Here is a 21,701-nt window from a genome sequence, read left to right as displayed (position 1 = left end):
TACATTGGTGACCTTTTGACCTGTGCAAAATCCCGTGACTTTCCGCCTGAAAACGATACGCTCAGGTGTGAATGCAGCCTTAATGATAGGTGCATTTAGCGCTTGCGCATTAATTCATTTCAGTGGCCAATAAATGATTATTGTGGTCAGTTAAATGAAATAACGGTGATTTAAGTGATTGATGTGCCCAAAACGCATTACACTCGTTTACAAGTGTCGGGCATTTTTATCTGACAAAACACCACGGCCTGGAGGAAAGGCGTCTAGGAGAGATAGCAAACCATCCAGTATGAATGAGGCCTTTAGGTAATTTAAAATGGAACTCCAAGCAAACAGCCAAACACACAACTGAAATACATGTGGGCTGCTCTAACTGACAACGTTTTTATAATTGTGATCTGCCACTCTTGTTATCCAGACCCCCCTGCCCGGCAGTATTGCCAGGTTGGTGACTTCTCTTTAGGACTGCATCCTAAGTAACAGTTTTGTCACCAGCCCTCCCCAGGCTGCTGATTGGACAATGAAGAGCACTGCTACACTGTCAGCCATTGTGGACTCCACCTGGGTCCTGCTAGCCGCTTTATTTAATATTGCTTTTCCCTTTTCAGCATTTATTTTTGTGCGTCAGAGTCATGGATTGCTGCCTCAGTCTGAGCAGAATTTTAAAAAATGTGTGTTTTAAATTCATTAGTAATCTGGGAACTTTTTACGTTCTTTCCTTGCTGTGAGACAAGCAGATATTATGACACCCAATATTTGACACCCTTTGGCTCCATTTACACTTGTGCAATTTTTCATGCAACTTTGGACATCAAAGTTGCACGAAAAGTCGTTCCCCATGTTTTCCAGTGATAACCATTCATCTAAGTGCGACTTAAAGTTGCAGCAACTTTAAAGTAGTTCATGCACTACTTTGGTCCGACTTTCAGGCCCCTTTCACACTTGTGCGACTTGAGACTGCAAAGTCGCATGACAAGTCGTACCCCATGCTTTCCAATGAGTACCATTCATATCTGTGCGACTTCTAGGTAGTTCCTGTACTACTTTGGTCCGACATTGATGCAAATTGAGGTCCAGAGACCTCAAGTTTACACAGGCATTCCCTAAAATCGCTGCAAAATCGCGTCACTTTGAAGTTGCAGTAGGGTGAAAGGGGCCTCATGCCGCTTGAGGGCCATAGACTGCAATGTTAATCCTCAGAAGTTGCATGAAAGTCGTAACCTGAATGTAATACAATGCAACTTGTATGCAACAGTTGTCCATTATCACTGGCCAAAGTTGCACTCCAAAGTCGGCGCAACTTTGGAGTCCTACAAGTGTGAATGGAGACTAAAAACCGATGTGGTGGCCCATCTTTACCATTAGGTCACGCGGATACACATAGAACATGGAGCAGAACAGGGGTCCTCCATAGTGTATCATGGGAACAAGGTTTTTTTTTCTGTAATTCAGTTTGGCAATATATGCATTAAAATGACAATGCTGTGTAACCACCATTCGTATTTTGGGGACACCATAAAATGTAATCTAGGGGGGGGGGCATGGTTTGACTGCAGGGGATAAAGAGAGTCCAATCACTGGTGGACCAGGAAAGAGAAGAACCCAATTAATGACTGTGGGTTTACTGGTCCTCTCCTGCAGAGTCTAGCCTCCCTTATTCCCTTAGCTGTTGCTGAATTTAACACTATTACAACTTTCCAATATTTTATTAAAACTCCTTAATGGAAGATCACCAAAGTTTTTGTATCAGAGTTCCCTAATATATATTTGGAAGGAGGGGGCCGTCTGATAACGGATTATATTATTAACCACTTCAGCCCCAGAAGAATTTACCCACTTCCTGACCAGGCCATTTTTTGCGATACAGCCCTGCGTCGCTTTAACTGACAATTGCGCAGTCGTGCGACGTTGTACCCAAACTAATGTGTCCCCCCCCCCCCCCCCCCCCCAACAAATAGCTTTCTTATGGTGGTATTTGATCACCTCTGCGGTTTTTATTTTTTGCGCTATAAACAAAAAAAGACCGACAATTTTGAAAAAAACAACAATTTTTTTTTACTTTCTGCTATAAAAGGTTTCCAAAAAAACAAATGTATTCATCAGTTTAGGCCGATATGTATTCTGCTACATATTTTTGGTAAAAATCGCAAAAAACGTATATTGATTGGTTTGCGCAAAAGTTATCGCGTCTACAAAATAGGGGATATATTTATGACAGTTTTATTATTTATTTTTTTTAATAGTAATGGCGGCGATCAGTGATTTTTAGCGGGATTGGCGACATTGTGGCGGGCAGATCGGACACCTAACTGATATTTTTGACACTTTTTTGGGAACCAATGACATTATTACAGTAATCAGTGCTAAAAATATGCACTGTTGTGCTAATGGCACTGTCAGAGAAAGGGGTTAAATGTGTTCCCTAGTTTGTGTTTACTAACTGTATGGGGGACAGTGTGATTGGGGAAGTGCACAGATCCATCTTCCTGCATAGCAGAAAGACCGGATCTGTGTGATCTCCCCTGTTTACACAGGCAGATCCCCATTCTGTCACTGCGGGGAACAATTGCGGGTGGCCGGCGGATATCGAGTCCACCGGACCCGCTGATTGGCCCCCCTACTGGCCAACAGGAGCGCGCGCGCCCACAAAAGCAAGATCCCGAACCGACATACAGCTACGGCGATTTGCGGGATCTTGCCGCAGTATAATGATGGCGGCTGGACAGCAAGTGGTTAAACTTTTATATGCAGATAGTATTTAGCGGAGATCTCCTTTACCTGCCCTATTAGTCGGCCTCCGCATGTCGCCGGCACCTGGCTGGGCCTTTTACTTTCTCTTTGTTTGCCCCCCTCCTCGCGTCTCCTGTATAATGGAGGCTGCCGCGGCCAGCTTGTCACTTCACTTTAAGCCGGGCCCGATAAATATGATATGACGGCTGGGGACTAGCCTGGGCTGTCTCGCTTTCTCTCTAGCCGCTTTGAAGTGCTGGTTTGGAGGGTTAATTAATTTGCCTAGGCAAGCTAGGAGTTCACGCCAGCATCTCCAGATCTGACAGGAAGGCGGACGTAATTGGAAGACCACTAATGAATGGGTATGTGGGAGCAGGACGGGACAAGACTGACAAAGAGGCTGGCCCGGTTCCTGAAGGAATGTTCTGCCACAGACTTGGGACTTCTGCCATCATCCTCCGGCTACTGAGGCACTACAGGTCCCAGCACAGGGTGCCACGGGGTGCCAGGGAGTGCAGCCATCTAGATTTGTAGTAGTTGCTGCTCAAGTGTACTGAGTCTGTCAAACAATAGCTAGAAGAGGTTCCATTCTTCTCTTTTGTTTTTTGCTGAACTCCATTGGGGATTATTTTTTAACTAAACTGGCCATATTATTTTAAAAGAGGAAGCCATCCAAATAGATCATATAGGTAATGGGACTTTAAAGGCAACAGAGTATTAAAGAAAAATAATTTATTAATTACAAAGAACGCAAGAAAATTAAATACAGAGTCCCAATGAACATATAAGCGTAAGGATAATAATAATCATGGAACCCCTAAAAACAAGAGCGTGAAGCTGCATGCTCGAGTTTTTAGGGGTTCCATGATTATTATTATCATTACGCTTATATGTTCATTGGGACTCTGTGTATTTTAATTTTCTTGTGTTCTTTGTAATTAAAGGCAACAGAGTATTAAAGAAAAATAATTTATTAAAGTCCCATTACCCGTTTGGGGTTTTTTTATTCTTAAACTGGCCATATTAGGACACATAATGAGATTTAAATATACAACCCTTTCTGTCTCCAGCATTGGTAATGGCGTCTCCATGCCTCCAGCTGAGGGTGCACAGTTTTCCCTTTTAAATATATTCAATGTGGCCACATCCCTTCTTTAGTATATAGTGCATGCCATGTCTGTACCAGGAAAATAAACCGCTTCTACTGTGTAGTGGCGTTTTCCCTGCTCTGCTCCTGCATGAGATGTCCAGTCAGATCAGCCAGAGACATGTTGTATATAATTATGAAGTAACGACTTTGCATATTTTCTGCAGTCCTGTTGCCAGATATGGAAGTATTAATTGGTTGGATCTAGACCCCTTTCACACTGAGGCAGTTTTCAGGCATTTTAGCGCTAGAAATAGCCTCTGAAAAGCGCCTGAAAACTGCCTCCCGTTCATTGCAATGGGTGCTTTCATACTGGGGTGGTGCACTTGCAGGTCGTTAGAAAAAGTCCTGCAAGAAACATCTTTGGGGCAGGTTGGGAGCGCCATTTATAGCCCTGCCCATTGAAACAAAGTGCGTTGAAAGCGCTGCAAAACGGGTCTTCTTTCCTTTTTTTTTTTTTTTTTCCCCAAGATCACATTTTCACGTGACCTTTCAAAAACTGCCCCGCTAGCGCCCGAATAGCGCCGTAAAAACGCAGCTAAAGCACAGCAAAACGACCCACGCTTTTTAGTGGCATTTCAGTATGAAAGGGGTCTTATTGATTTCTAGAGCCTCTCCGTTTAGGTACCATTCACACTTGAAAGACTCCAAAGTTGCGCCGGCTTTGGAGTGCAACTTTGACGCAACTTTGGATGGGTGCAACCTGGATACGACTTTGGCTAAATAAAAATAGTAAAAAAAAGGGCAAGTTGCGTTAATGATGTGAAAGTCCATTTATTTGGACTTTTATTTGAATTGTCTACTCACAAGCACTACATTCAAAGTTTTCACGTTGTTTTGGTTTATCCATTTATTCATCTTTGCTATTTGGACTGTTTTGATCACAGTTTGGACTTTCACATCATTTATGAGCGCAACTTGCCCTTTTTTACTATTGTTTGTGTCATATCTCACATTTTATTGTTGCTGCTACTGATTTTGACACACAAGCGCAGTGTTATTTACTACTTTTTCATGCAACTTTAATGTCCAAAGTTGCATGACAAGTCGCAGAAGTGTGAATGGAGACATTCTGTTTTTCCGTCAGTTTGTCAGGGCTCCGGTCTAGTTTTTAAAGGGTCAGTCTGGCAAAATGTAATATTTTTCATTTTTCTTCTACAAAAAAACTTTAATAAAAAAAAAACAAAAAACAGTATGGCACATACAGAGGTTGGTTCTAGTGTATAGAAATGATGCTCCTATCAAAGTTAGAATAGAGCATACCCATACAGGGGTTGTATGAGTCTTTTAGGAACACAGGTCTAATGTTTTAATGTTGAATAGGTGTTGGAGGGTCATCTATTTGATAGATTTCCTGGCTCTAATGGGAAGATCTGTGTTTGGCCTCGTTCACAAGCGGCTTATCAGTATGTATCCTGTGTTTACCTGCACAGGTGTTCCATGCATTCCCATGCAGGTAATCCCATTATTGTCAATTGGGATGCAGTGGCTGCACAGACAAGTTCGCTGCTCCCAATATGACATTCCTGCAGGTATGGGTGCATGCCCCTGAACTCACACTGTTTGTGTTTGGGGACATGAACCCACGCAGATGTCATGTTGGGAGCAGCAGCCGTGTCCGCGCAGCCACTGCGTCCCAATTGACATCAATGGCATTGGCTGCATGTGACTGGGGAAACGCACCTTGTGCATCCTTATGCGGTTAAACACAGCCCACACACTGGGTACGCATTGATAGGACTCATGTGAACAAGGCCTTTGAGCTGCTGTGCCTTCGCATCTGCTGTGACCATTATTAGGGGCTCCCGCTTTCCTTGTTGGATTTGTTATGTATTTTATATCACAGTGAATGTAAAAGAAGAGCTGGAATACCCAAAGGTGAGCTCTCCTAGGTAGACATGAGCAGATGGAGGAACTATGCCAAAGAGATCTCGCAGATTGGGGTATTTAAGACCGAGAAGAAGCCAGGGACTAACTCAGCCCACCAGTTACATCTATACTAAAACACTACTATAGGGTGGCCTGACCCTTTAAATTCAAGCTCCCATATTACATCTAATATTGCTGATAGATTGACCATTCTGTCCATTAGAAGCCATGGAAACCATATTCCCTATCAGTTTGCAGCAAAAAATCAATGTGCCTTCTAATGACAACCTCAGCAATCCAGATATGTTGATTTCCCTGAACTGTGAGTCTCTTACAGATATTTGATTTCTAGTTTGTGTCCACTCAGAGTAAACTGTAATGGAGCTCTTTAGTCTTCTGGAGAAGAAATCCTCTGGCCTGATGTCTTCCGTTTCACCCTCTCCTTGTAGAATCTGCACTTGATAAGACCTCGAGTTGTTCCCCGGCTGCTCAGGAGCTGATGACGAGGCTGGGATTCTTGCTCGGTGAAGGCATTCCGAACACTGCGCGAGTTTCTATGGATGAGAAGAATGAAACTATGGTAAGTGTGCGCCACTAGGCAGGATTTGTTGTTATCATAAGAGTTTTGGCCTCTTCCGCACCTCCTGCCCGCTATTTGGTCTAGCAGTAACCCTTGGGGTGTATCATCTTCCCCCATTCTGATCCTTGCTTTTATGTATTTGCTTACCAAGCAGGTACTAACTGCAAGCCTGATTTCAACTTTCATCTCACATTTGGCTAAGCATTACGTGTAGAAGTTGTAGAAAATTGGCATATCCTTACTGAAAAATGATTTCATTACTTTTCAGTGACTAACAGGGGTGATCCAAAGGGCTGTTTTATATATATATGTGTCTGAATTTATTTAAAGAAAAGCTCCAAGCAAATGTGTGTTGATTGAAAAATTTGTGGTTTTTTTCACCTATTTGCCATATGATCCTTCTTTGCAATAATTTCTTATTACCTTGTGCCCATTTGCCGTAATGTCAAACCTAGCTTACCGTAAGAGTGTTTGCTAAACACAGAGAGAGCCTGGACAATAGCTACTGTATGTCAGTGTCCTGTTTCAAGCATTGGAGGATAATCTTGACTGCTAGGACAGGTGCAAAGCACAGGCGCTTTTATTTGTGTTGCCCCTAGCGCTTCCCACGAGTACCTAAGAGCTCATTCACACCATGTCTAATTGTCTATAACCTATGCAGGTTCCATGCAAAGCAAAGAGAATACAATTGTTTTCTATGTACCCTGTTCTTGCCATACATGTGCGATGATGTGCCCTGGTTTTACGCTGATTAAAAATGTTGCTTATAGTTGAATATGTTGTCATTGTGTGACAGTTCAATAAAAAAAGGCTTCTTATCTTATACCACACACCAGTGATTACCAACGGCGGCTGGTGGTATGTTTCCCGCTCTTACCCAATCTAGGTAACGGGCTTCCTCCGGGCCTCTGCGTCTCCTTCCTCGGCTTCATGGCGGCGCGGCTTCCCCTGCGTCTCCTTCCTCTTCTTCCTCAGCAGCCAATAGGATCGCTTCTCTTCTCGGCCATTCGGGTCTCAGGACCCGCTTTCTGAGCCGGGATTGGTCAGGAGGAGAAGCAGGAAGACAATAGCAAACATTAATTTGCTATTGTCACACAAGTGGGTGGACTCGGGGCGCAGTACTCTGTGCCCCGAGCCCACCCTCTTTTTAAGCCAATTAGAGCTTCAGGCTCCAATCATGTGCTTCTATTAAAAAGAAAAAAAAAAAAAAAAACCTCCTCCCATTGGAACCCATTCGTCCGGTGCCCTGCATGTAAATTGGGAGCGGGGCGCGTGGATTAAGGGGGTGGCGCCCCGTATGGACAGGCCGCCGCTGGTGAGCAAGGTTTAGCATGTACGCTGGTTTGAACGAGCTCATAATGTGATTGAGCTTGTTTGCAACCATTTTATACCTGCCTGCTCTGTTTTGCACAGAGCAGTCCTGATCCTCCTCTTCTGGGGTGCCCCGCGCGGTTTTCCTGGCTCCTTCCCTTCGGGTGCCCCCACAGAGAGCTGCTTTCCATGAGGGCACCCGTGCAGGTACACTTCCAAGTCCCGCTGCTACGTCTATTGACACAGACAGCAGGACTCAACCCCACCCCCCCACGTGTCACTGGATTTGATTGACAGCAGTGGGAGTCAATGGCTCCCGCTGCTATCAATCTATCCAATGAGGACAGAGACAGCGACTGAATTCGTGCTCATCGCTGGAACGGATGGGCTCAGATAAGAAAAAGGGGGGGGGGGGTCTCTTGGGGGGCTGCTGCAGCAAGGGAGGTTTTTCCCCTTAATGCATAGAATGCATTAAGGAGAAAAATCATGAGACTTTACAATCCTTTTAATGGTATGTTACTGTGCCCCAACCGCAAGAGCCAACCCAGCCTTTCAGACTTAAGCCAGCCAGCCATACATGGATTGAATCTCAGCCGGTTCAGCAGGAATCGCCACGAGTTTCTATCCCTGTATGGGCAGGCTGAATGTACCAAGTTGATCGATCGCCGCCGGCAGTAATCACATGTAAAACCAGGTGGATCCGCTGGTTGTACCCAAGTCAATTGATGGATGAATCGACTTGGGTACAGTCAGTCTGCCCATATATGGATCGTATCTCGGCCGGTCCCTGCCGAACCTGCTGAATTTTGATCCATGTATGACCCGCTTTATAGGCAAGATGTTCAACTAGCATAGAATTTGAGCTGCTTTCCTCCACAGTAGTCAGATGTTAATTTTTTTTTTCAAAGTGTGCCAGACAAACAACCCAGCAGGCTAATTGCTGACTGCTGTCTCCGGATCTCGTCATCCTGACTTGGGATCAAACATGGCTGCTTGTCTTTTCACAAGCTCTGAGAACCTGTCATCAGCTAATTAGCTGGTGGCTTGCTGCTTCCTTGTTAGAAGAGGAGTGTAAATAAAGCTGTAATAGGACAGAATGAGGATATTGGTAAATGCAGATAAGAGAATTCAGGTACAAGGCAAGCTGAACTATGGAGTGTTGAAATGCTGTGTTTGTTTTAGATTGTCAGGGACTCTCTGTAGGTGTGTTCTCCAGAAGCAGGAAACCGTCTGATCTGCTCACTTGACCGGCCCTTATCTGTAGAACAGGTTCAGCCCGCATGTACTGCAGTGTAGAATTTAAAGGTGCCAATGGAAAAAAAGTTATCACAAGACAGTAAAATACTAAACACATTAGGTGTGTGTAAGATATTTACATACATGAGTTATGACAAACACGTCCTGCTGGTGCTCTACTTCCTAAGCTGACTATGCAAATTTCAGCCAGTTTCTGATAAACCGGCCAAAATTTGCTATGTGGGTGGCCCTGTTGGCATGCTTTTGAACAGGATGGAGATGAATGGAAAATTTGGATCCAATCAGATACAGCCACTTGGTAGGGTATTCTGACAGCCACTAGCGGTGACTGTCACAATACACTAGGCACAGTGGGAGATTTGTTGCTAGTGTGTAGGGATGGGCTATCTGTTCGAGTCGAACATGAGTTTGACTCGAACATTGGCTGTTCGCCCGTTCGCCGAACAGCAAACAATTTGGGGTGTTCGCAGGAAACTCGAAAATCCGCGGAACACCCTTTAAAATTCTATGGGAGAAATATAAAGTGCTAATTTTAAAGGTTAATATGAAAGTTATTGTCATAAAAAGTGTTTGGGGACCCGGGTCCTGCCCCACGGGACATGTATCAATGCAAAAAAAAGTTTTAAAAACGACCGTTTTTTCAGGAGCAGTGATTTTACTAATGCTTAAAGTGAAACAATAAAAGTGAAATATTTCTTTAAATTTCGTACCTGGGGGGTGTCTATAGTATGCCTGTAAAGTAGCGCATGTTTCCCGTGTTTATAACAGTCCGAGAGCAAAATGACATTTCTAAAGGAAAAAAAAAAGTAATTTAAAAGTGCTAGCGCTAGTGCCGGCTATTAATGAATTGTCGGTCCCGACAATACACATAAAAGTCATTGAAAGTCATTGAAAAAAAAAAAATGTGTGGGGGTCCCCCAAAATTCCATTACCAGACCCTTTTGGTATGGATATTAAGGGGAACGCCACGCCAAAATTTTTTTTTAAAATGGCGTGGGGTTCCCCCCAAAAATCCATACCAAACCCTTCAGGTCTGGTATGGATTTTAAGGGAAACTCCGCGCCAACATTTAAAAAAAATGGTGTGGGGTTCCCCCAAAAATCCACACCAGACCCTTATCCGAGCACGCAACCTGGCAGGCCGCAGGAAAAGGGGGGAGGCGAGAGAACGCCCCCTCTTCTGAACCGTACCAGGCCACATGCCCTCAACATGGAGAGGATGTCCCCATGTTGATGGGGACAAGGGCCTCATCCCCACAACCCTTGCCTGGTGGTTGTGGGGGTCTGCGGACGGGGGGCTTATCGGAATCTGGAAGCCCCCTTTAACAAAGGTGATCCCGCCCCCCTCTGATGCAGCGGGAATCCTGCTCCTGGAAATATTTTTTGTAGAAATGCCCTTTGCAACTTAATAAATACTTTTTAAACTTATTAATGGAATACACTACTTTATATAATTTACATAAAAAAAGTACCTGTATGCGATGTACTAAATGCAAGTTGAAGGAGTGCACTCAAATCTATAAAGTTGCCTGGTCCATCTACTGGCTGTTTTTTATTGCCGTCTGTGACTTCATGAAGATTTCTTGTGGTCTGTAGGATAAGAGGAGAATGGGTCTAACAGAAGCATAGACCGAAATGAACACTTTTAGTAGAGTGGTCTGTATTCCTGTTGGGGAGATCCTCTTCACTCCCATTATGGTCATACAGGAAGTAAAGGGAAATCACCCCTGAGGATGAAAGTAACATGAAAAACACAAACAGAACGTATCTCTGAAAGCGCTTAGGACCCTCAATGTTCTGCAGAAATGTCTCTTGGGATATTCAATATCATAGGTCAATACAATAAATATATTCTGCCAAAGGCTTGAAGAAACTGATTATTCATTTTTTCAAGCCTTTGGCAGAATATATTTATTGTATTGACCTATGATATTGGAAATCCAGAGGGACATCTCTGTGGAACATTGAGGGTCCTCAGCGCTTTCAGAGATGCGTTCTGTTTGTGGTGTTTATTCCACCTTCCAAGTGGTTTATCTCTAGCAGTTGTGGACAATTTTTTGGGTCGAACTGTTTACTTTTTTCCATTTGCATATTTTTTGGTGCCAGATTCCTTTAATGGTTTTAAAGTAACATGAAAAAACTTCCCTTCCACACTTTACTAAAACTGCCTGGAGAGTCACCTTGCTCCCTATTCCAATTACCAGTACAAGTATAGCAATATAATACAACAGAGATAATGACTCTTACCTACTCTATGCAAAGAGGTTGTGGCACGATTTTCTCTTTAAAGCCGCCTGTAAAAGAAGATGTTGAATCATTACCTATTTGGCGGGCACAGGGCATGTCTGGTCTTTGGTTTTTTACATTTCTACGGCCACCGATTCTGTCCAATACCTCTGTGTCCATCAGATAGCAAGTCCCCTTCTGCCTGCTGTGGTTACACCTGCTAGAAACCAGAAAAGACATGCTTTTTGATGGACATTTAGTATTCAGCTTCTCCTTTTTTGGGCTGATTTTGTTTCAATTTATTATTCTAGTGCAGTGATGGCGAACTTTGGCACCCCAGATGTTTTGGAACTACATTTCCCACGATGCTCAACTACACGGCAGAGTGCATGAGCCTCATGGGAAATGTAGTTTCATAACATCTGGGGTGGCAAGGTTCGCCATCACTGTACCTGGTGACAGGGTCAGTTTGTAATACACGGTCACTGTAAAAACCATTGGGCCATAGCAGTTTGAAAGGCTGGGGGAATGTGTTTAAGCGATTTCGTTAAATCTGATTTCCAGTTATGGATTTTTTGCATAGTTACATTGGACCAGCTTGGAACAATGTGAGTATCCATATACTATACCTGTGGGGTCTCTGTGGAATTGAAGTAGTAGTCACTAATGGTACAGTGATTGCTGATGGCTTCCAAGTCAACGTCGAGTGGCTGCCCTTTTTCATAGTCAGGGGTCTTCAAACTATGGCCCTCCAGTTGTTCAGGAACTACAATTCCCATCATGCCTAGTCATGTCTGTGAATGTCAGAGTTTTACAACGCCTCATGGGATGTGTATTTTTACAACAGCTGGAGGGCTATGTGCTCAGTACAGGTGACATTCACAGAACACCTTGCATTTTTTTCAGTTAATGCAAGGTGTTCGGGTAGGCGATTTTGACGTCACCGCCTCTACTCTCCGCCTTGTTCAATCAGGAAACGTCTTGCGATCATTGAGGAAATGTAAGGCAATTTTGTGAATGGTGCCCGTGCCAAGTGAATGACCCTTTGTGGTTATTATGCAATAGGACAGTTCTCGTTATGGGACCCAGAAGACAGCGGCAATCATTGTGACTGCCACAGTGGTGTTCTGCTACCACAGGAGTCCCTCTGCAATGGGGTATGCATATTGACAGTGGTCCAAGCTGGACCAATCTAACTATGCAAAAAATCCATACCTGGGGTTCAGCTTTAAAGCTGCTGTAGCCCCTAAATGTCTGACCCTTGAAGCATGTTGCTGTGCAGAGCAAAGGGTTACAAATCTGAATTTTGTATATCAATGTGCTAACAAAGAGAGAGTGTCTCTGTTGGATGCATCTTTCTTAGCAGGCCTCGTGTGCCATGGTAATTAATGGATGATTTTCTTTAGTGTACAGTGACAAGTCACGGGATAAGTCCCTGCTCAACGCTGACAAACAGCACAGCTTCTCCAAGCACTGCCAGTCCTTGCTCCACGCTAAACAGCTGCATCAGCAAAACAGCCGCGAACAGAGCCAGTCCCAGCGGAACCATCAGCAGCCCCAGCTCCACCCTGGAAAGCAAAGACAGTGGAATAATCGGTAAGTGGCCAAGCTGTCTTTGGTAATGTCATTAGCTTGTGGTTAATTGAGCTGTATGGGGCACCACATGGTGAATTAAGATTTCCCACATGGTGAATTAAGATTGTGTTTTCTAATGTTCTGAACAAAAGCTTTGATTTACTTATTACTCATTTTATGATGCTCTTGATATAGTTTGTATTGATTATATGCTATACAGTGCAGTGGGGCCAACAATATATGTCAATGTCATATGATGATGGGGTCAAAGGGCTCCTGTGTAATTGTTACTCACCATTTTTATTAGTTCTGTGCTCATCATATACTTTGTACAGCAGAAAGCTTTCTTATTTTTATCTTTGTCCAGTGTTTGAGCGTGTAGTAAACCGAAAATGCATTTTATATAGATAAAGTGGGACCATTTGTTGGCTAACTTAAACTGTATTTCCACTTTTTTGCAGTCACACTTGAGAAAACTTGTCTACAAAGTTTATATAGTTGTGGAAAAATAGTGCTGGTCCCGTAAGGTTATCTCATTGATATTGTTATCTTAAACTATTGATGTACATGTATATAATCTGGTTCCCAGGCAGGCGCCTTCTACACCCCAGAGGATCTCCACAGTCTCCTTGGCTTGTAGTTTAATGTAACTATATTGAAAATGTAAGCATCACACCACTAAGAGGTCCAAATACAATTTTATTCCAATAAAAGTTAGGGGGATCGTACAAAGAGTAGCCAACACGTTTCTGGGGTCCAAAAATGTCTCCTTCATTAGGGCTTGATTGAACACAATAGAAATGAACTAGAACTGAGCTGTTCCTTTTAACTTCCTTTGGTGGTATTTAATCACTGCTGGAGTTTTTATTTTTTTTGCTAAACAAACAAAAAAAAAAGACTAAAAATTTTGAAAAAAAAAAAAAGTTTCATAGTTTGTTATAAAATGTAGCAAATTTTTCTCCTTTATTGATGTGCGCTGATGATACGGCACTGATAGGTGGCATTGATGAGGCGGCACTGCTGGGCACTGATTGTTGGCACTGGTAGGGGGCACTGATTGTTGGCACTGGTAGGGGGCACTGATTGTTGGCACTGGTAGGGGGCACTGATTGTTGGCACTGGTAGGGGGCACTGATGAGCGGCACTGACTGGCAGTAATAGGTGGTACTGGTGGGCACTGGTTAGTAGTACTGATGGGCACTGGTTAGCAGCACTCGTGTTTACTCTGTGTGTCCCTCTTATTTTTTAAAAAGCTGATTACCGGCTTCTGTTTACATCATGTGATCAGCTGTCATTGGCTGACAGCTGATCCCGTGGTAATAAAGGTCCAGGATCTGTGATTGGCTGAGTCCCAAGGACTAGGTGATCACAGAACGTGTCCCCCACACATTACGAGCACAGAAGAACGTACATGAACGCTCTCCCGGCAATCTAAGCCTGCGCTGTAGCTGTCTTTTTTTGGCTTTAGCATGGGCGTGAAGTGGTTAAAGGTCCAGCTCACTTCTAGTTCATTCACATTGTGTTCAATCAAGCTGTGATGAAGGGGGCATTTTTGGACCCCTAAAATGCGTTGGCTACTCTTTGGACTGTCGTCCTGCCTTTTTGGAATAAAGTTGTATCTGGAGCTCCTAGCCGTGTTGTAGAGCACCAATTTTAATTTTTGTTACATTAGTTTAGATGTCAACTGCCATACAGAATTAATGTATGCATCAGCAAAGAAAGTAGGCTGATATATTTGCAATTTATATAGCTAACCTTAAAGTGATTGTAAACGATCACCTTGCAAAACAACCCGTTCAGTTTAAAATAGGAATGAAAGGCAAAACGTTTTTGTGTGTGTGTATGTATATATATATATATATATATATATATATATAAAATGCAAAAATACCATTTTCCTCTTTTTTTTTATAAGTGAGCACACTGAGCTTCCCAGTGAATGACTTTGCAGAGGGGGCGTGTCATGACAAGTCTGATCATTGAAGGAAAGCAGGCTGAGTTCTCAGCATAGATAGAGAACTGACCATGGTGTGCTTTCCTGCTTAGTGTGGTCAGATTTAATGGGAAAGCAGGGGGGCAGCAGGGACACCGGGGATTTGACAGAAAGTAAGAAATACAAAGAACAGGATACTTTCTCATACAAGTACATGGTACAGTAGGCACATATCAGGAATATTAAGTGTTGGGGTAACAAATACTTTAAGTGAATTGCTTTATCTCAAGAAAAGTGGCATTATGTTTTAAAATGTCCGTCTACTCCAGAGATTTTTCAGTTATGCATGGGCACAAGTGGGTTCGAGCTCTCAATAAATTTCTTTAAATGACAGGCTCCATCACCAAAGTTTACAAGCATGTCTTTCTGACTTTGTCCTCTCTTAAGCCCCATACACATGGACAGAATATTGGCTGAAATCAGATACCGGCTGACATTCGACCCATGTGTACAGGTCCTTGTTTGACAGAAGCCAATCTCACAATCAGCTTCTGTCCAACTAGCATGCTGGAAAACCAGCAGCTGATCGGCACTCAGCCTATGTCTACGAGCTCTGATCGGCAGTCCTCCTTTCAGAACACATAAGCACAGCATGGAGATCACTGTACTAACGTCGCATAGTTAGTACAGAGACCTCCTTGTGAGCTGTATAAATGTACCGTATGTACGAGGCTTTACTCTGGGAGCTCACTTTTCCCTCTGCATTCTTCGTAATGCAAGATTGATGACCGATTCAGCAAGGTGGGTGGAGTTGGGAATGTAGGTTTGATTTGTTTCCAGTTCCCAAGAGTTAAGAGACCAACCAGTGATTTGAATTTACTATATGCAAAAAAAATAAAAAATATTTGCCCAGTGGTGGCCTAAAGCGTTAATTGATGGCCCTCCTTCTCCTGGCTCGGAGATAATACTCATCTTACAGTTTGGTCCCTAATCCAAATGCGGCTAGACTGCTGCAAGCTTAGTATAATGGACCCGTAGACCGGCTTTAAACCTTAGCAGGGAGCTAAAGAAGATGGAAGTCTGAGCTAAAGCCAAAAAACTAAGCCTTTCCTGGAGGAGTGCCACTCTTCCTTCTATAGACAGCTTCAATCCAGCATTAATGGATTTCTTTACTGTTTAGAAAAGCTAGTACACAAGTTTTCAGTGTAGGTATTCCTTGGTTATGAGGGGACCTCCAAGATATAATGCTAAGTCTGCATATAAACACAAAGGCCTATTTCATACAGGCTTCACCTTGTGTATGAACAGTGTGAACAGCAAGCTTTGACAAAGCATTTGCAGAGCTTTCAGCAAGCTTTGTTGAAGCTTTAAAGTGGTTGTAAACCCTTACAATCCACTTTTTACTACAGGTAAACCTTTACAGGTAACCTGCACGGTTTAGGAGATATCCCCTCCGTATCGGCATGTGCCGACATCATCGGCACGTGTGCACTGAAGCAACGGCTCGTTCCTGCCGTTGCTTCAGCCGACGTGCCGTTACTGGCAGCTCCCACACGCATGCGCGGGAGTGACATCATCGCGTCACCAGCCAATCACAGCGCCGGAGCCCGCGATACCCGGAAATGACTCTGTTCAACATTTACAAACTGTAGAATTGAGCGGTACTTTAAAAGCTTCAACAAAGCTTACTGAAATCTCTGCAAATGCTTTGTCAAAGCTTTCTGTTCACACAGCTCTTATACAAACTGAAGCCTGTGTTAAAGTGATTGTAAAGTCTCGTTTTTAAAAAAAAAAAAAAAAAACAAGAAAAAAAACAAACATGTTATACTTACCTTCCCTGTGCACTTGGTTTTGCACAGAGCAGCTTGGATCCTCCTCTTCTCGGGTCCCTCTTTGCTGCTCCTGGCCCCTCCCTCCTGTCAAGTGTCCCCACAGCAAGACATAGAGCTGCGGTTTGGCCCCTGCCCCCTCCATCTCCTGATTGGCTAATTGACTTTGAGAGCCAATGGCGCAACTGCTGTGTCTCAGCCAATCAGGAGGGAGAGTCCCGGACAGCCGAGGGACTCAAGGAACATCGCTGGAGAGAGATGGGGCTCAAGTAAGTATTGGGGGGTGGGGTGCTGGGGAGGCTGCTACACACAGAAGGCTTTTTATCTTAATGCATAGAATGCATTAAGATAAAAATCCTTCTGCCTTTACAACTCCTTTTAAGCTAGCCAAACGTTCATACAAAAACTCAGTACATTCGTTGACTTGACGAATGTCATTTGAAAGTACTTCAAAATGTTTGCTTTTAAAAACAAAAAATAAGTAGCATCCTGCTCCTTCAAAAAATTTTATGAAAATGAACAGTGATTTGACCCCAATAACAATTAGATTAAATATATATTTTCAAGACAAAAAAAAATCTAATAAAAGTCTGCTAGTGTGTGGCCAGCTAAAGGGGTCTATTTATACAAAATCCACTCTGTGACTGTATCAGCATTCATGCAATTTTTTCAAATAATGCCTTTACAAATGTTTTTTTTTTTTTTAATGTGCAAAATGTTTTTTTCTGAAATGTAAAGCGTATGTGAACCCTCACCTTGTAAAACAACCCATACAGTTTAAAATGGAAATGAAAGGCAAAACATTTTTGTATAGATATAAAAAAAATGATAAATACCTTTTTTCCCCCCCCTTTTTTTATATATATATATATATATATATATATATATATATATATATATATATATATATATATATATATATATATATATATAATATATATGTGTGATCACATTCCCTCTGTTCTCAGCAGCATAAGAGCTGGAAGAAGGAGATACAGCAGCACACTGATATTCCCAGGGGAAAGGCTATGCAAGAGGGATATGTCTGGACAAGTCTGATTATTGGAGGAGAGCACACAGAGTTCCCAGCATAGCTAGGGAACTGACTACGATGTGTTCTCCTGCTTAGTGTGGTCAGTTTTTAATAGAAAAGCAGAGGGACTGGCAGAATCGCCAGGGATTTCACACAAATGAAGCAATACAAAGAGAACAGGAGACTTTCTCATACAAGTACATGGTACAGCAATCACATATCAGGAATATGAAGTGTTGGGGTAACAAACGCTTTGAGTTGTTTTTGGCAGGGGGAAAGTAACTTTCCCTAATACGCTAGGAATATACAGTCATAAGAGAAAATGGTCTTCTCCAGAAGAGAAAATGGCCTAAAACAATAGCTAACAATGTTCAACCAGAAGAGAAAATGTTCTAAAACAATAGCCCAACAACCTTCGACCCAAAATAGCTCAGAACAGTAGCCTGACAACATTTGACCAAAAATAATCTAAAACAATAGTCTATCATCATTCGACCAAAGATAGCCGAGGAACATTCCACCAGACGAGACAATGCTGAGCATTTGATATCACCCCATTCACACAACAGCCACAGCTTTAACGTTGTGCGAAAAATCCCTAAACCTAAAGAGCGAAAGCTGGTTAATTGGAACAAAACGAATGTACTTGCAGTTATGCTGGACCTATATCTATGCAACTTTTTTTTTATTATAAATAGACCTCTGCCAGATATTACTTGGGCTAGCCTTCTTATTAAAGACAATCTGCCTTCAATATTATAACAATAATCTGTGTTGTAAGTAGAATTTACCAAACTGTCAATCTTCCACCACTTCTTTCTCTACAATGACAAAGGAATGTGTAAAAGTAAAAGTACACTCAACTTTGTTTTACTCAACTTTAAAATACTGTGATCTTCATTCGCAAATTTGCACTCGTAAATTTGGACAGATTGCTACATTCAGCAATTGTGAGTCCAAGACCCGTGCACCAATACAAGTTCTACAATGACTTCACATTGGAGTGGATGTGCTCATTATATAGTTTATCACGCCTTTCCTTTATGGTATATTTTGATCATATGACAGAATTTGACAGATCTAGGGACCAGGCCTTGTAATTTTCAGCTTGCAGTGTGGAAAATTTCTTTAATGTGTTTTGCATGATCTTCCATTGTGCGCCAATTGTATGCAGGTCATACTTACAACCGTTTATAACACATCAATTGCATAATCTATTGCTGTTAGATTTAGACACATTTGCACTGAACATTTAAAATTTCTTACACAGATGACTCCTTTTCAGACAGCAGGGGAAGAAAGTATTCCTATATCTTTTGTGATTATGGCATTTTAAAGCAGATTTGAATAAGCAACAGAGTTGCTTTAGAGCAGGGATATGCAATTAGCGGGCCTCCTGCTGTTGCAGAACTACAGCTCCCATGAGGCATAGCAAGACTCTGCCACAAGCATGACACCCAGAGGCAGAGGCATGATGGGACTTGTAGTTTTGCAACAGCTGGAGGTCTACTAATTGCAAGTTCCTGCTTTAATAGGATAGGTACTTAACCTGTGGCCTTCAAGCTGTTGCAGAACTACAAGTGCCATGAGGCATTGCAAGCTGCTGACGGCTACAAGCGTGATTCTCAAAGGCAGAGGCATGATGGGACTTGTAGTTCTGCAACAGCTGGAGGGCCTCAGGTTGAGCACCCGTGCTTTCGAGCTTACACGGGGATAAATTCCCCATGCTTCCAGCAGCTGAAACCCAACCACATTCTTCCTCATGTGTGATCATTTTATTGGCTTTGACTCAAAGGCTGGCTGAATATTGGCAGCTTAACTTCAAAATGAGTTACAGTGTATTTAAACCCAAGAACAAACATTGAGGCTCGGTTCACACTGGGACGACTTGGGATCCGACTTGTAAGCCCTCAAGTCGCCCCAAGTCACCCCAGAAAGAGATTCACATTACAGTGAATGGGAGCGTCTTAATAGACACTACTGAAGTCGCTCTGACTTCAGAGCGTACTCCCTGTACTACTTGGATCCGACTTGGTAGGCGACCTGTACCATAGAAATCAATGGAAGTCGCCTCCAAGTCGGATCTCTCTCTACAGTCAAGCGACTTTGCAGGGAAAAAATTTAGTTTGCCCAGGCAAACCCCTCCCTCCCAGAGAGCTGATTATCCTGTTATTGGCCACAGCCAAAGTCGCCTGTCCTGGAGGCGACTTGAAGTCGCGTTGTAATTTGCTTAAAGTCGCGCTGAAGTCGCGTTGAAGTCGCCGTACAAAGTCGTGCTGAGATCGTGTTGCCCCTGTGTGAACCGAGCCTAAGTGTACTGCAGCCTACCAGTCCTTCAATGTGCTGACTGCATTAGTTTCCCATTTTCCTATATTTTCACCTGGTGTTCCTGCCAATAACACACTTCCAAATGATAAGGGTCACTCACTGTACTGTGTCTATAGAGAGGCAGTGTTGTCCTCTTAGGATAGTAAGTGTTAGGACTAGTGATCACCCCCTCCACCCTCCTCCTCACCTCCATAACATATAAATAGGTGTTATGTGGTTGAGTTGAACTGAGCAGGACTGATAAGACTGGTACGAGATCTTGTGCTCCTCTCCCCACCCTGTGATTGGACAGTGAAAGGAGAGGCAGTAGACTGATGAGCTCCACTCTGTTACTGTTCCCTTGCACCCATCAGCATGTCCCTTGTTAAACATGAGCACTACAGCACAACTGATTGGCTACCTGTTCTGCTTCTCCCTGTCTGAGTTCTGCTGTACAGGGGAAGGCGCAAGTCTGATACAGAGCTAAATTCAGGGACTTGCACAGCTTGCATTAATAAAATAAAGTTAGATAGATGAAGGGAGCCGGCAACTAGCACATCCGTAATAAAGTCTTGATTTAGCTACAGAATAGTGACAGCAAAAGCAGCTTACGCGTTTCAGCAAATAGCCTTAACCATAGCCTGCTATACAAGTCCCTGAATTTAGCTTGGTATCAGCCTTTTGCTTTCCCCTGTACAGCAGAAATGAGACTGGGGAGGCAGAAGCAGCACAGGTAGCCAGTCAGTTGTGCTGCAATGGTCATGTGGAAGAAGGGACATGCTGATGGGTGCGAGGGCAGAGTGACAGAGAGAGGAGTTCATCAGTCTGCTGCTTCTCCTTTCATTGTCCGATCACAGGATGGGGAAGAGACAGGACCTGTAAGTGTTACTAAGGCCCCTTTCACACTGGGGCGGTGGGGGCGTCGGCAGTACAACAGCGCTATTTTTAGCGCTGCTGTACCGTCGTTCTTGCAGCGGTATTCGGCCGCTAGCGGTGCGGTTTTAACCCCCGCTGGTGGACGAAAAAGGGTTAAAATCCCTCGTGCAGCGCTGTCCCATTGATTTCAATGGGCAGGAGCGGTGAATACACCGCTCCAAAAAAGCGGTTTGCAGGACTTTTTTCACCGCCCTGCCTGCGCACCGCTTCAGTGTGAAAGCCCTCGGGCTTTCACACTGAACAAACAGCGGAGGCTGTTTAGGGGCGGTTTTCAGGCGGTATTTTTAGCGCAATACCGCTTGAAAACCGCTCCAGTGTGAAAGGGGCCTTAAAGCGGTAGTAAACCGCAGTTGCTGAAAAAGACAAAAAAAAAAATTTCCCTGCAAGGCAGTGTGATAATATGCTAGTATACATCGCATACTAGCACATTATGAGAAACTTACCTTAGAATGAAGCCCTCCAGCACCACGCTGTCACTGCTGAGAGGGCTGACATCTTCCCCCAGTCTTCTTTTCAGGTTTGCGGCCTGCGGCTACATGAGTGGCCAGGGGTGTGATGACATCACTGCATGCGCGGGAGCTGCCATTTACGGCATGGGCTCTGCAGGTCCGGCACCGTATGCCAGACCTTCAGACGTCACCAGCTGCATGCACTCTGAATATCTCCTAAATGGTTCTAGTTTAGGGAATATTCACAGTAATTACAGGTAAGCCTTATTGTTTACTACAACTTTAAATGCAGCAGAGAAAAAGCAGGTCTTCAGCCTTGACAGATATGCATGTGCTGTGTATATCACATTACTAGATGGACAGATTCTTTGTCATGTAAAACTCACATATACCGTATTTATCGGTGTATAACACGCACAGGCGTATAACAAGCGCCCCAATTTTGGGAGGGACGTTTAGGGAAAAAAAACTTACATTTTAAATAAAGAACTTTGAAGTAAAATTAGGGTCACAGCCCATC

The 21,701-nt window shown here is 43.4% G+C and overlaps 1 protein-coding gene across 3 annotated transcripts in view; it reads left to right on the top strand.

Moving 5' to 3' along the window:
- The window catches only part of TANC1 (tetratricopeptide repeat, ankyrin repeat and coiled-coil containing 1), a 350,249-nt gene that overhangs the window by 201,950 nt on the left and 126,598 nt on the right, over positions 1-21,701 (top strand). For all 3 annotated transcript variants that reach the window (XM_073634104.1, XM_073634105.1, XM_073634107.1), the window contains 2 exons: positions 6,196-6,326; positions 12,526-12,715. In XM_073634104.1, coding sequence (XP_073490205.1) covers positions 6,196-6,326; positions 12,526-12,715 — 321 coding nt within the window. The remainder of the gene's footprint in view (positions 1-6,195; positions 6,327-12,525; positions 12,716-21,701) is intronic.

Source organism: Aquarana catesbeiana, linkage group LG06 (assembly GCF_042186555.1).
Source record: "Aquarana catesbeiana isolate 2022-GZ linkage group LG06, ASM4218655v1, whole genome shotgun sequence".
In the NCBI taxonomy this organism is placed as follows: Eukaryota; Metazoa; Chordata; class Amphibia; order Anura; family Ranidae; genus Aquarana; species Aquarana catesbeiana.
This window is presented reverse-complemented; position numbering and strand designations above follow the sequence as displayed.